The sequence below is a fragment of the Heterodontus francisci genome, chromosome 1 (assembly GCF_036365525.1).
Source record: "Heterodontus francisci isolate sHetFra1 chromosome 1, sHetFra1.hap1, whole genome shotgun sequence".
Taxonomy (NCBI): Eukaryota; Metazoa; Chordata; class Chondrichthyes; order Heterodontiformes; family Heterodontidae; genus Heterodontus; species Heterodontus francisci.
Window position 1 is genome coordinate 283,711,692 of NC_090371.1, and position 15,971 is coordinate 283,727,662.

The following is a 15,971-nucleotide window of genomic DNA, read 5'->3' on the forward strand; positions in this document are numbered from 1 at the left end:
AATACATGCTACACTCTGGTGAAATACAACACTGCCACAGAGATGAGCTGAAAGGAGTAGACCTTTCATTGGCACAGTTACCAGCAACAGTGGGAACAAAGGTAAAAACCAATCTTTATAAAGACAATGACATGGTGACACAGCAGTAGGAGCAATGGATCTATAAAACACAAAAACTGACTTTTTTTTTTCCAAATTAGAGATCATCTTAAGAGAACATAACACCACTGTTGTGGGAAATGAAAAAAAACAATCACATTTGTGAAAAATTCTACTAAGATTGGGGTTGTTGGGGGCACAGTAGACAGCACTTTGCTCTACATCTGCCATCCGAAGACTGAGTTATGATGTAAGGCTGGAGAAAGTTTGGCTTCTCGTCCTTGAAAGGAGGTGAGTACAAGATGACCTTATAGAAATATCCAAGACAGTAAACCGCGTATAAGATGATAAATTTGGAACACTAGCTAAAACAGCACAGGAGTACACAGGTTAAAACTAGTAAAGGGAAAATGTAGGACTGGTAGTGGGAAATTGTCAGAATGACCAAGAAATGAAATGGACTCCTGGATAGAGTTCTTTTGGGCCTCCTTATCTCGAGAGACAATGGATACGCGCCTGGAGGTGGTCAGTGGTTTGTGAAGCAGCGCCTGGAGTGGCTATAAAGGCCAATTCTGGAGTGACAGGCTCTTCCACAGGTGCTGCAGAGAAATTTGTTTGTTGGGGCTGTTGCACAGTTGGCTCTCCCCTTGCGCCTCTGTCTTTTTTCCTGCCAACTACTAAGTCTCTTCGACTCGCCACAATTTAGCCCTGTCTTTATGGCTGCCCGCCAGCTCTGGCGAATGCTGGCAACTGACTCCCACGACTTGTGATCAATGTCACACGATTTCATGTCGCGTTTGCAGACGTCTTTATAACGGAGACATGGACGGCCGGTGGGTCTGATACCAGTGGCGAGCTCGCTGTACAATGTGTCTTTGGGGATCCTGCCATCTTCCATGCGGCTCACATGGCCAAGCCATCTCAAGCGCCGCTGACTCAGTAGTGTGTATAAGCTGGGGGTGTTGGCCGCTTCAAGGACTTCTGTGTTGGAGATATAGTCCTGCCACCTGATGCCAAGTATTCTCCGAAGGCAGCGAAGATGGAATGAATTGAGACGTCGCTCTTGGCTGGCATACGTTGTCCAGGCCTCGCTGCCATAGAGCAAGGTACTGAGGACACAGGCCTGATACACTCGGACTTTTGTGTTCCGTGTCAGTGCGCCATTTTCCCACACTCTCTTGGCCAGTCTGGACATAGCAGTGGAAGCCTTACCCATGCGCTTGTTGATTTCTGCATCTAGAGACAGGTTACTGGTGATAGTTGAGCCTAGGTAGGTGAACTCTTGAACCACTTCCAGAGCGTGGTCGCCAATATTGATGGATGGAGCATTTCTGACATCCTGCCCCGTGATGTTCGTTTTCTTGAGGCTGATGGTTAGGCCAAATTCATTGCAGGCAGACGCAAACCTGTCGATGAGACTCTGCAGGCATTCTTCAGTGTGAGATGTTAAAGCAGCATCGTCAGCAAAGAGGAGTTCTCTGATGAGGACTTTCCGTACTTTGGACTTCGCTCTTAGACGGGCAAGGTTGAACAACCTGCCCCCTGATCTTGTGTGGAGGAAAATTCCTTCTTCAGAGGATTTGAACGCATGTGAAAGCAGCAGGGAGAAGAAAATCCCAAAAAGTGTGGGTGCGAGAACACAGCCCTGTTTCACACCACTCAGGATAGGAAAGGGCTCTGATGAGGAGCCACCATGTTGAATTGTGCCTTTCATATTGTCATGGAATGAGGTGATGATACTTAGTAGCTTTGGTGGACATCCGATCTTTTCTAGTAGTCTGAAGAGACCACGTCTGCTGACGAGGTCAAAGGCTTTGGTGAGATCAATGAAAGCAATGTAGAGGGGCATCTGTTGTTCACGGCATTTCTCCTGTATCTGACGAAGGGAGAACAGCATGTCAATAGTCGATCTCTCTGCACGAAAGCCACACTGTGCCTCAGGGTAGACGCGCTCGGCCAGCTTCTGGAGCCTGTTCAGAGCGACTCGAGCAAAGACTTTCCCCACTATGCTGAGCAGGGAGATTCCACGGTAGTTGTTGCAGTCACCGCGGTCCTGGATAGAGTAATGGAGGCGAAAACCCTACGATGTTTATGAGGACCGATTGAATTTAGCAAGTGGGAGGACTTTGTTAATTTAGGGTAAGTGAACTACAATTGGCCGAATGTGAAATGGATGCAGTACACACAACTTGCATCTCTGTTTAATACATCACCTTCAATTTTATTGCCCTAATGTTTGCATTATTATCATTTCAATTGACAGAGTCTGGTAATTTTTCTAAAAGCTGCTGGACTAAAATCAATGAGATGCTCTGCCATCACCTTGCAGAGATTTAGATGGGTCATACACCTTTCAGTAACAGTCAAAAGCCTGCCAACTTACATCTACATATTTAGCAGGACAGCAAGTAGCATAAAATGCTGTTATTTAAATTTGATTAAAGAAATTGCAAAAGAAAAAAGACTTGCATTTCTATAGCACCTTTTATGACCTCAGGACATCACAAAGTACTTTACAGCCAATGAAGCACTTTTTTAAAGTGTAGTCACTGTGGTCATGTAGGAAATGCAGTAGCCAATTTGTGCACAGCAAGCTCCCACAAACAGCAATGTGATAACGACCAGTTAATCTGTTTTGAGTGATATTGATTGAGGGATAAATATTGGCCAGGACAATAACTTCCCTGCTCTTTTTCAAAATAGTGGCCATGGGATCTTTTATGTCTGCCTTAGAGAGCAGATGGGGTCTCGGTTTAAGATCACATTCAAAAGGTGGCACCTCTGACAGTGCAACACTTTGTACTGATAGAAGGAAGCGTCAGCCTGGATTTTGTGCTCAAGTGTCCGGAGTGGGACAAGAGGCTACAACCTTCTGACTCAGAGGTGGGTGCTACTGACTGCGCCATGGCTGACACTGTAGTCTATATTGTTTTTTGGGGCCAAGTAAGGATACCCGTAAAAAGCTGTCACCATGCAGAGAGACCTCAGACCAAACTACTGACAAATCTATACAAGTAGAGCTTCTGCCTGGCTGATATGGAACCAGTGAAAATTTAGGCACAGGTTGGAAACAGCCAAGTGCTAAAGATCCCCAAAACGCAAGGTTGCCAAAGCTCCAGGAATTAAATATTAATCTCCAGGACACTGTAGCAAGCAAAACCCAGGAGTAAAATTAAAGGTAATAAAAACAAGAAATGCTGCAAATACTCAGCAGGTCTGGCAGCATCTGTGCAGAGAGAAGCAGAGTTAACGTTTCAGGTCAGAGACCCTTCTTCAGAACTGGCAAATATTAGAAATGTAAAAGGTTTTAAGCAAGTAAGGCGAGGGTGGGGCAAGAGATAACAAAGGTGAAGGTGTTGATAGGACAGGGTCACAGAGAATAACTGACCTGAAGGTCATGGAACAAAGGCGAACGATGTGTTAATGGTGTGCTGAAAGACAAAGGATTAGTAAAGAGAGAGTGTGAATGACTGTAAAGCACAGAGCACTCCAAGCACAAACATTAGGGCAGCACAGTGGCGCAGTGGTTAGCACCGCAGCCTCACAGCTCCAGCGACCCGGGTTCAATTCTGGGTACTGCCTGTGTGGAGTTTGCAAGTTCTCCCTGTGTCTGCGTGGGTTTCCTCCGGGTGCTCCGGTTTCCTCCCACATGCCAAAGACTTGCAGGTTGATAGGTAAATTGGCCATTATAAATTGCCCCTAGTATAGGTAGGTGGTAGGGAAATATAGGGACAGGTGGGGATGTGGTAGGAGTATGGAATTAGTGTAGGATTAGTATAAAATGGGTAGTTGATGGTTGGCACAGACTCGGTGGGCCGAAGGGCCTGTTTCAGTGTCTCTAAATAATAAAAAAACACATTAAAAAAACAAAACAGTGGGTAAGCACAGTGGAAACAAACTTAAAAACCTAAAATAAAATAGCCAAATAAAAAAGAAAAAATAACTAAGCATAAAAAGGGGGACCTGTTATGCTCTGAAATTATTGAACTCAATGTTTAGTCCAGTAGGCTGTAGTGTGCCTAATCGGTAAATGAAATGCTGTTTCTCGAGCTTGCATTGATGTTCGTTAGAACACTGCAGCAATCCCAGGACAGAGATGTGAGCATGAGAGCAGGGGGGGGGGGGTGTGTTGAAATAGCCAACAACCAGAAGCTCGGGGTTATGCTTACGGACTGAGCGGAGGTGTTTTGCAAAGCGGTCACCCAGTCTGCGCTTGGTCTCCCCAATGTAGAGGAGACCACATAGTGAGCAGCGAATACAGTATACTACATTGAAAGTACAAGTAAATCGCTGCTTCACCTGAAAGGAGCGTTTGGGGCCTGGGATAGTGAGGAGAGAGGAGGTAAATGGGCAGGTATTACGCCTCCTGCGATTGCAGGGGAAGGTGCCGTGGGAAGGGGACGAGGTGCTGGGGGTAATGGAGGAGTGGACCAGTGTGTTGCGAAGGGAAGGATCCCTTTGGAATGCTGACAGGGGAAGGGAGGGGAAGATGCCTTTGGTAGTGACATCACGCTGGATGCGACGGAAGTGGCGGAGGATGATCCTTTGGATATGGAGGCTGGTGGGGTGGAAAATGAGGACAAGGGGAACCCTGTCGCGGTTCTGGGAGGGAGGGGAAGGGGTGAGGGTAGAGGGTCGGGAAATAGGCCGGACACGGTTGAGGGCCCTATCAACCACAGTGGGTGGGGGGGGAGGGGAGGGGGAATCCTCGGATGAGAAAAAAAGGAAGACATATCGGAAGCACCGTCATGGAAGGTAAAATTAAAGGGGTCTTTAAAAAAAAAGTGTTTCAATTTTTCTTTGAACATTTTTGTCCATCAATTATAAAAATATTGGACACGAGGAAAAAGGGATGTTTGACTGACCGTCAAGAATCATTCGATCAGGTAACAAAGTCCGTTCGCATTTCGATCTTTATGCGAAGGCAGTGTGTGTGAGGATGGATATTTATTTTTTTATTTAGAGATACAGCACTGAAACAGGCCCTTCGGCCCACCGAGTCTGTGCCGACCAACAACCACCCATTTATACTAACCCTACAGTAATCCCATATTCCCTACCACCTACCTACACTAGGGGCAATTTACAACGGCCAATTTACCCATCACCTGCAAGTCTTTGGCTGTGGGAGGAAACCGGAGCACCCGGCGAAAACCCACGCAGACACAGGGAGAACTTGCAAACTCCGCACAGGCAGTACCCAGAATCGAACCCGGGTCACTGGAGCTGTGAGGCTGCGGTGCTAACCACTGCGCCACCCATATATCAAGTGTCAATGGCAAGAGTGGGGACATGAGGTGCTGACACGTCCAGGAATACGTCCAAACCAAGCTGGCAACCCCTACCCAAAGGCAAATCAGCTGAACCTTCTCAGCATACGGATAAGCTTCCCATTCATGACTAATTAAGACCACCCTGTCCATTGGGCAATAGTTTGCAAAGCGATCAAGTGCATATAGGAGATAGGAAGAGTCCTATCTCCCAATGACAGGTCCCACCAACAAGAATGGCCAGCTGGTTGGTTATCAACAATACCCTGGAATACTTAAGGGCCTCAGGTATGAAAAGAATCTTTTGTTGTTAGGTACATCAACTTGGGAGTCAAGTTGACCTGCTCGTGCATCAAGGCACTTCTGTAACATCCTCTAACTGCTTTATAGGGAATTAATGCCACCCAGTGGTGAAATGCCTATGGAAGACTAACACATACGCTGATCAAATAAGACTGCTTTCAGCCTTTGAACAAGCCCATCTGAGAGAAAAGAGGATAATGAGATGATTCCCGCTGAAGTGAGATATTGAATGTGGGAAACAAACGGTTCAGGTCTTATCTAACATTAAAGATGATCAGGACACAGCGCAAGAGTTCCTCGGTACCATCAACTGCACAAAGAATAAACGAAGGCTACAAAGGGATATAGATAGGTTGAGTGAGTGGGTAAAAATCTGGAAGATGGAGTATAATGTGGGAAAATGCAAAGTTATTCATTTTGGCAGGAATAACAAAGAAGCATATTATCTAAATGGTGAGAGATTGCAAAGCTCTGAGATGCAGAGGGATCTGGATGTCCTAGTGCATGAACCACAAAAGGTTAGTATGCAGGTACAGCACGTAATTAGAAAAGCTAATAGAATGTTATTGTTTATCATGAGGGGAATGGAATACAAAAGTAGGGAGGTTATGCTTCAGCTATACAGGGCATTGGTGAGACCACATCTGGAGTACTGTGTACAGTATTTGTCTCCTTATTTAAGGAAGGATGTAAATGCGTTGGAAGCAGTTCAAAGGAGGTTTACTAGACTGATACCTGGAATGGGGGGGGCTATATTATGATGAAAGATTGGACAGGCTAAGCTTGTATCCGCTGGAATTTAGAAGAGTAAGAGGCAACTTGATTGAAACATAAAAGATCCTGAGGGGTCTTGACAGGCTGGATGTGGAAAGGATGTTTCCCTTTGTGGGAGAATCGAGAAGCAGGGGTCACTGTTTAAAAATAAGGGGTCGCCCATTTAAGACAGATGAGGAGAAATCTTTCCTCTGAGGGTTGAGTTTCTTTGGAATTCTCTTCCTCAAAAGGCAGTGGAAGCAGAGTCTTTGAATATGTTTAAGGCAGAGGTAGATAGATTCTTGATAAGCAAGGGGGTGAAAGGTTATCCGGGGTACGTGGTAATGTGGAGAAATCAGTTCAACCATGAACTTATTGAATGATGCAGCAGGCTCGAGGGGCCGAGTGGCCTACTCCTGCTCCTAATTCGTATGTACGAAGAAATGATGGCTGCCAGATGACATGCAAAGTTGAGACTTTTTGGTCAGAGATTTGCTTTGTCATCTTCAGTACTGTAAAAAATGGAAGTGGGGAGATGTTTAACAGCAAGAGATGAATCATGTGGATGAGCTGGGACAAATTCTAAAATCTATTCTTCAGAAACTAATTTTTGTAAACTATAGGATCCAAAATATTGCACTGGTTTATAAATCGTGTGTTCAAGTCACATTCTTCTAACTATAATTCTCTAACATAACGAGTAAATGGCCTCAACTGGGGTATTGTGTCCAGTTCTGGACACCACACTTTCGGAAGGGTATTAAGGCATTAGAGAGGGTGCAGAAAAGATTCACAAAACTAGTTCCAGGGATGAGGAAGCTGGGCCTGCTCTCCTTGCAGAAGAGAAGCTTAAGAGGAGATTTGATAGAGGTGTTCAAAATCATGAGGAGTCATTACAGAGCAGGTAGGGAGAAACTGTTCCCACTGGCCGAAGGGTCCCAAACCAGAGGACACTGGTTTAAGGTGATTGGCAAAAGAAGCAACAGAGACATGAGGAAAAACCTTTTTACACAGCGACTGGTTAGGATCTGGAATGCACTGTCCGAGAGTGTGGTGAAGGCAGAATCAATCAAGGCCTTCAAAAGAGAACTGGACAATTATCTGAAGGAAAAAAATTGCAAGGCCACAGAGAAAAGGCAGGAGAGTGGGACTAGGTGAGTTGCTCTTAGAGAGTTGGCACAGACATGACAGGCCGAATGGCCTCCATTTTACTGTAATCATTCTACGTGTAATCATTTCAAGATACTATTAGACCATTTTTGACTGTTAAAACAAACTAATTTTAATGTGTGCGCTGATATGTTGATACAAGATACAAGCATTGACTCTTCACCATGCAAAGAAAATTTCAGTTTATAAATTTAATTCTAATGCAATTGCAAAATTTAAATTCCATGCATGTCCAACCAACATTCGAGATAAATTCTCTGATCCTTTCCAGTTACAACTCTGATCTACCAAATTTGCATATGAAGTAACGGAAGATTAAAAAAAACGCAAAAAGTTGTCAGAGAGCTATAAAATAAGCACATACATAACTTAGAAATCATTTTTTTTCATTAGAATATATAGATTCATGCATAAACAAATGATTTTTCTAAATTGTAAGGGAGTGATTTCAGTGCAAGTATGAATACAATCTACCACACATTAAATATGCTGCAACGAAACAAAATCCTATGCACTTACAGTTGAGCTAACCTAGGCTGTTTAACCATGCTAATTTACTCAAAGATTAACAGAAAAGCTACCATTTGCAGACTAGCAACTCACTCAAACTACCCAAATTCACTCAATCGAAATTCCAACAAGCAAATATCCCAATCAGTGCATTCAATTTTCTGATACATTTAAGTCTTTATTACTGAAGCCACAGACAATATACATCTCAAATGTAAGATTTAAAATATATATAAAAAATTAATCCAAAAAATTTTTTAAACTTACCCATACAATTAATAATTGCACTGCCTTTCTTGAAATCTGTTCAATTAGATTTTGCTCCCAGAAGCCTAAGATCTGAGTTTTGCTCCTAGAGTTTGAATTCTTCTGGGCCTTCCCTTTTAAACCACTGTGCATTTCTGATCATTCAGGACTCTGCACAAATGATTTCAATACCCACAACATCACTCTTTAGCCTCTGCTTCGTGCCCACTCTCCAATTCCAGTTTCATTCCTCGTCTAAAGTCTCTCCTCCTGCTCTTACTCTTGTGACAATGCATTGCACTGAGCGCATTCAACCTCCCTGCTCACTCCAACCCACTTCCTCCCCCACCTCCAACCAGTGCCAGCTCCTGGCAATTCTGGCATTAAAGTGCAGATGATCTGACGGGTCAGAACCAAATCCTCAGTAAAACAGGAAAAAACAAATCAAAAGTACCAAAATGAAATAATGAAAAAAGTTCAATAAAACTAAATTGTATAATGTCCAAATGGGAGTAACTATTTTTATTCATCCATGGGATGTGGGCGTCGCTGGCAAGGCTAGTTTTTATTGCCCATCCCTAACTGCCCGAGAAGATGGTGGTGAGCCGCCTTCTTGAACCACTGCAGTCCATATGGTGCTTATATTTTGTTGTCGTGGTTTGGTACAACTGAGTGGCTTGCTAGGCCATTTCAAAGAGCAGTTAAGAGTCAACCACATTGCTGTGGGTCTGCAGTCACATACAGGCCAGTATAAAGGCTGCAAGGGATCACTAAAAGAACAATTACAGGTCGAAAAAGTCAGGAAAAATCAATTTGGTGCTTTGGGTTTTATATACATTTGCATTAAATACAACCTAAGGAGATTATGATCATTCTATATTGGAAATTGGTTAAGCCACCATCATGTGCAATGGTTCCTGTACTCGTATCAAATAACACTGTTATGAGTGAATAAATAACATCCATCCAGGAATTTGAGCATCAAACTATTACATATATTTTTAGACCCAAAATGAGCCTATGAATGCTACGTTTCCAGGACATAAACATTTGCCGTGTGTGATAACTACGTACCCACAGGCATATTAAAGACAGACAGGCTTCGTTTCTATAGTCTTTCATGACCTTAGGACACCCCAACCGCTTTATAGACAATGAAATACTTTAATGTGTAGTGACTGTTGTAAAGTAGGAAATGTGGCAGAAATTTGCACACAGCAAGCTCCCACGTACAAAAATATGATAATAACCAGATAATCTGTTTTTAGTGATGTTGGTTGACTGATAGTGGCCAGGACACTGGGGAGAACTTCCCTGTTCTTTGAAATACTGCCATACGATCTTCTACGACGGCACCTCCAACAGTGTAGCACGCCTCAGTACTGCACTCGGAGCGTCAGCCCAGATTTCTGCACTCAGGTCTTTGGATTGGGACTTGAACCCACAATCTTCTGAATCAGAGACGAAAGTGCTACCCACTAAGCCACAGCGGACATAATAAACGGGGTACACATCACAGGCGGGTAACCTATGATGTTCCTGGGTTGTGGTTAATGAAAGCTCATTGCCCACTGAGAGTGCAGATTAAACAGCCCATTTAGAATTAAAGGATGAAAAAGATACTGAAAAATAAGACCTTGCATAATGAAATACTAAAACTCAAAAATATTACTGGAACAATGATGTAAAAGATTGTAGAAACTATTCAAAGCAGTCAAGATGTCATGAGAGAATGTGGACATAGAAATGTCACTGTAAACAATGTCCACAACCTAGAATTATTTTATACTATTATGGGGCTTGAATGATATTTTAAGAATGTATGATTTGTACTACAATAAGCTATGGGGCATTTGTGACAGAGGCATTAGATATCTTACACAAACATTCAATCCTCAACAAATCCAGTGTCTGAGGAGTGAATGACTTCCAAGACCAAAAAAAACCTGAAGACAGTTCTAAACACACTGAACTCACTCAGAGCACGGATTCAAAGAACGTGAGAATTACTACACCGACTTTGAGCTACAGCTATTAACCTGAGAAGCCAGTCTTCTCTTGAAAAAAATCCTTAAGTCAAGAGAAATGCCATTTGAGATTTTGAGCTATAAGATAGCTACTTTCCTATAACCATGATTGCAGGACACACTAATGTGCACCCACTTCCAGAGGTAACCTAGCATCTCTCAGTGAACTAATTTGAAGTGAAAGATCTAGATATAAGGCAATGGCCAGTTCCCTGTCCTAGCGCAAGCTGGAAAGTCGTTTCAAGTTTACCAGGCATGCACACGGTAAATGGGGAAATACAAAACACACAAATCCAACAGCTCAAGTGGATTACTGGCCCCCAAAAACTCTCAAGTTATGTTATATGAATGATAATTATAGGTGTTTTCAGCTTGCCAGTTGGAAAATTGTCAAAAGGAAGTAAGTCAATCAGATATTTCAAGTCCACTTTCAAGAGATTTAATTGAGAATTCTACAGGGTGGCAAGGCTGTGCATCACTGCTGACCCTGTGGTGCGATCAGTCCTCCATCTTGGGCAGTGTTGTAAGACCCACATCCGCTACACTTCAGACCCAACACGTGGAAAGGCGTGGTGCTATGGAGCTGGCAGTCATTGCACATGATCTATAGAAGAAATCACACACACGAGATGGATGACGGAATGTGCTATGAAAACTAGAGGAAAATGACCCGTAATTATTTAGTGACATTCATGACCTCAGGACATCCCAAAGTGCTACACAGCCAACGGAGGACTTTTTGAAGTGTATCACTGTCGTAATGTAGGAAATGTAGCAGCCAATTTGCAGACAGCAAGATCCTACAAACAGCAATGTTATAATGAACAGAATATGTTTTTAGTGATGTGGGTTGAGGCATAAATATTGGCCAGGACCAGGGAGAATGCCCCTGCTCTTCTTCAGAACAGTGCATCAGGATCTCCAGTCCACGAGGTTTAACATCTCACGAAACACACCACCTCTGACAGTGCAGCACTCCCCCTCAGTAAAGGCACTGCAAGTGTCAGACTCGATTATGTGCTCAAGTCTCTGAAGTGGAACTTGAACCCACAACCTTCCGGCTCAGAGCTGAGATGAACTGACACCACTTTCAAAACTGAAGTTCATCACATGACAACAACCCAAAAAGCAGAATTCAAGATGTTATTGGTTTGCAGGATAGTAACTGAATGATTTGTTAGGCCACTTCAGAGGTTGTCACAAGTCAAGTGTGTAGTGTGGGACTGGAGTCACACAGACCAGACTAGATAGAGGTAGCAGATTCCCTTTCCCGAAGGACATTAGTATTTCCTCGTGCTGGCCCACAAATTACAAGATTGACTAACTTCAATTTGTGGGATTTGAAGTCCTGACCTCTGGATTGCTAGTCCATTACTATCATCACAATACTGTCATACGCGAGTATAACAGTGCAGTAAACAAATAGATTCCTCTCCACAAGTAAAAATAAACTAGTCATCTTTTCAATTATAGCCATTATTTTGCTGTTTATGCAATGTACCTTTCACAGAATCTTACAGCACAAAAGGACATTTGACCCATAGTACCTGTGCCAGCTCTTTGAAAGAGCTTTCAAATTAGTCCCACACACCCTGTTCTATTCCCATGGTCCTGACATATGAAATTAATTTTTCATCCATCCATCCATTCCCATTCTTAAGGTTGGATTTGCTCATTAAATATGATTTTCTCTATTAATGAATTGATTATGATTCCAAGTTGGCATGGCCATTGCTGAAATCACAAGATGTCTTACAAATCCAATGGTGATAATTCAACTCACCCCATTCACCCATCACCTATGTGTTTGCTGACCCACACTGACTCCTGGTCAAGCAACGCCTGATTTTAAAATTCTTATTCTGGTTTTCAAATCCTGCCATGGCCTCACCCCTCCCTATCTCTGTAACCTCCTCAAGCCCTATAATCCTCCAAGATCTCTGCACTCCTCAATTCTGGCCCCTGGAGCATCCCCAATTTTAATCTTTCCACCATTGGTGGTGTGCCTTCAGCTGCCTGGACCCTAAGCTCCGGAATTTCTTCCCTGAACCTCTCTGCCTCACTTTCCTCCTTTAAGACACTCCTTAAAACCTACCTATAATAAAAACAGAAATTACTGGAAACACCCAGCAGGTCAGGCAGCATCTGTGGAGACAGAAACAGAGTTAACGTTTCAGTGATGAAAGGTCACAGAACTGAAACATTAACTCTGCTTCTCTCTCCACAGATGCTGCCAGACTTGCTGTGTATTTCCAGCACTTTGTTTTTACTTCAGATTTCCAGCATCTGCAGTATTTTGCTTTTACCTTAAAACCTACCTCTTTGATTCATGACTTTGGTCTTCTGCCCTAATCTCCTTATGTGGCGCAGTATTAAATTGTGTCTTTTAATGCACTTTGGGATGTTTATTAAAGGCACTATATAAACTCAAATTGTTTTCCATTTGCAGATTGCTTGATGCCATGCATCATCATCCAGCTGCAAGGACGAGATGCTTTGAGCTCAAGTGGCTTTGCAATATTGTGAACAGCTCCTTGCAGTTTTGTACCTTTCACAGTAGCATTAGTAAATTAGTTCAAGTTTACTGAAGGGCAAGGCCTCAATAGGACCCTGACTGCATTATTTTCAGTTTAACCCTATGCAGTAAATTTGCACTTTTAGATATCGCTTGGGAATTATTACAAAAGTTGGTACGTTGCTACACTGGCTGTTAAATACGGGAAGTAAAATTCAGCTGTTACCTTAACGATCATATTCTGATAGTCTGATGGCATAGCAGTCTGGGCTATTTCTGTGTCTAGTTCCTCCCAGTATTTTGTCATGTCGACAGCAGACTGCATACACAAAGGACACCGATAGGCTCTGAAACAACAGGGTTACAGATCAACTTGTATGTAGGAGAGTCAAGAACCAATGGATGGATTTTGGTGTAAAAATGACCATGAGGCTAATGGCATTCTCTGTTATTTATGCACAAAGTGGACAGCAACTTCCAGTGAGTGCACATGCACAATTAAACACAGAAATATAAATGTTGCTGCCCAATATGTGCTACTTCTTTGTGGGCTGGATGAAAACAGTATCTCGCCATCTGGCCCTATTCACAAACACTGAATGGTGTGAAGCTCCTGTACTGTAAGTGAATTTTTAACAGTGATCAGTGATAATTACTGTCAAACAACCTCACTAGCACTGGAAATTAATTTTACAAGTGTGTACTCATTCCTTCAGAATTTAGTTAGAAATTTAAAAAAAAAATCATTCCTTTAACCAGATTGAAGAATTGTTAATGAGCAGCATAGAGTCTAAACCAGGAAGAGTAAGTTAGAATTCATTGTCAAATTAGGTACAGAAAGTGAAATGGAGAGGGAAAGGAAGATTAGAATAAGAGATAAAAGGAAAAACAGTTACTTTAAGGCTTATCACACTGTTAAAAAGGGTACTTAGACTGAAATGGACAAGCCCTGATATTCTGTGACGAGTTAAATCTGTATCCACTACAGCATGATAAGCCTTAATTACAGCCAAACAACCTCTCTGGCACTGAAAATTAACTTTTAAAAGTAAAAAGTCGGGGCGGCACAGTGGCGCAGTGGTTAGCACCGCAGCCTCACAGCTCCAGGGACCCGGGTTCGATTCCGGGTACTGCCTGTGTGGAGTTTGAAAGTTCTCCCTGTGTCTGCGTGGGTTTTCTCCGGGTGCTCCGGTTTCCTCCCACAAGCCAAAAGATAGGTAAATTGGCCATTATAAATTGTCACTAGTATAGGTAGGTGGTAGGGAAATATAGGGACAGGTGGGGATGTTTGGTAGGAATATGGGACTAGTGTAGGATTAGTATAAATGGGTGGTTGATGTTCGGCACAGACTCGGTGGGCCGAAGGGCCTGTTTCAGTGCTGTATCTCTAATCTAATCATCTAATCTAAAAATTCACTTACCACTGAATGTACCAGCCCTAACTTTTTCAGGCATGTTTAGTGCATAACTAACCGGTAAGTAGCATAATTTGACGCCGTTACAAGGATTTCAATGCTGATTTTATTGGTGAGGTACCAGGGAACAGCCGGATAATTTGGACCACAACTTCCAGATTTCTGTGTTTAACCGTGAATGTGTGAACTCCAGTAGTTGCTGTCCGACTTACTCCATAAAAATGGTCACGCTGAAATTCTCAATGCACAATCCAGGCAACAGTTTCTTGCCCTGATCACACAGGCCCCAGAAGCTCTGTTTGGATGTCATGCTGACAACAACATGCAAAACCCCATATAAAGTCTGCTGGCAAAAACAGGTCTCACAATCGGCAGGCACTGCGTGTTCACCACTCAGCAAAATCTGGCCCAACATTAAAACAAATTGAAAGACTAAATTGCTAATTTTGTATAAAACTTTGCATCAATTAAAAAAAAGACTGCAAATATTTGCTATAAACAGTGTATTAGCAACTGTACTCTAAATCTACTTGGTTTACTACTCAGCAGGAACTACACAAAAGATATTTTGGTAACCATATTATTTATATTCCTTCCACGACCATACCTAACAATAGTCTCATTTCAAAACACTTACCCTTTATTAAATAGCATTTCATAGCATGTCCTGGGGAGAGATAAAAGAGAGAGCAAATGATATTTGATTTAACATTTAGACCTCCTGATTTTCATTGTTTCCTCCCCGCATTCAGTCAAAAGATTGGGTGACGTCAGTGAGTAAATACACAATTTTTCAGAATAAAACAGAAGGTTTTATAATCAGAAAACTTCAGGTATATTCAGCAAATCAATTTTGGAACAGGTAAAATACTCCAAAATAACAAAATGTTCACAAATGTCAAAGTATAATGCTAAAAGCAGCTGCATAGACCTTCAAAATGTTCTCTCCTCCTTTCAACCACCACCCTCCTGTGAAACCTGTTCAGCCACCCATGGATAACAGGTAATTGTAAGTCCACACTTTGATACTGCTCAGCAATGTGGAGAGATGGTGAAAATCTGCCTGGGTTAAACAGAGAAAGTGGCTGCGAGTGACATAGTCGAATGGCAGTAAAAACCAATGCTAATGGTTTTAGATTTTATCAGGTTTACCCCTAATTTTGGAAATCCCTTTTCCGTGATGCTATTGGGGCTCAAGCCCAACTTCAGAACACTCACTATTAATCTAAATCATACATGTTGTGAAAAAGGAAAGACGGTCTGTACTGTTACATGGAGCATATTTGTCTTAACCACAGTCTAATTTAGAGTAATAATTTTGTGAACATCCTAGGCCAAGTCTGTTGCACTGTATTATATAATCAAATCATGCCATGAATGAGACACTGGAGAACCAGAGAATGGTAAAGCAAAGAGGGAGGCCATTCGGTCCATCGTGCCTGTGCTCTTTCTAATTAGTTCCATACCTCGCTTCTCTTTTCCCCATAGCCCTGCAAATTTTTTTTTATTCCTCATGTATTTATTCAGTTACCTAATATTGAATCTGCTTCCACCATCCTTTCACCCAGCACATTCCAGATCACAACTCACTGCGAGTTTTTTTAAACTTATGTCCCCCTTGGTTCTTTTGCCAAGTACCTTAAATCTATTCTTTCTGATTACC

At 42.5% G+C, this 15,971-nt stretch overlaps 2 protein-coding genes across 5 annotated transcripts in view; one reads left to right on the forward strand and one right to left on the reverse strand.

Annotated features, from left to right (window-relative positions):
• Window positions 1–2,191: 2,191 nt before the first annotated feature.
• LOC137372939 (filaggrin-2-like) overlaps window positions 2,192–15,971 on the forward strand; it is a 104,961-nt gene continuing 91,181 nt past the window's right edge. Inside the window, exon 1 of the mRNA XM_068037508.1 lies at window positions 2,192–2,238. The gene's annotated coding sequence lies outside the window, so the exon portion shown is untranslated. The remainder of the gene's footprint in view (window positions 2,239–15,971) is intronic.
• The window catches only part of rchy1 (ring finger and CHY zinc finger domain containing 1), a 36,792-nt gene continuing 28,592 nt past the window's right edge, over window positions 7,772–15,971 (reverse strand). For all 4 annotated transcript variants that reach the window (XM_068046826.1, XM_068046853.1, XM_068046845.1 and 1 more), the window contains exons 7-9: window positions 14,946–14,975; window positions 13,120–13,240; window positions 7,772–10,982 (exon numbers count right to left, since the gene is read on the reverse strand). In XM_068046826.1, the coding sequence (XP_067902927.1) occupies window positions 10,854–10,982; window positions 13,120–13,240; window positions 14,946–14,975 (280 nt within the window). In that variant the 3' untranslated portion in view covers window positions 7,772–10,853. The remainder of the gene's footprint in view (window positions 10,983–13,119; window positions 13,241–14,945; window positions 14,976–15,971) is intronic.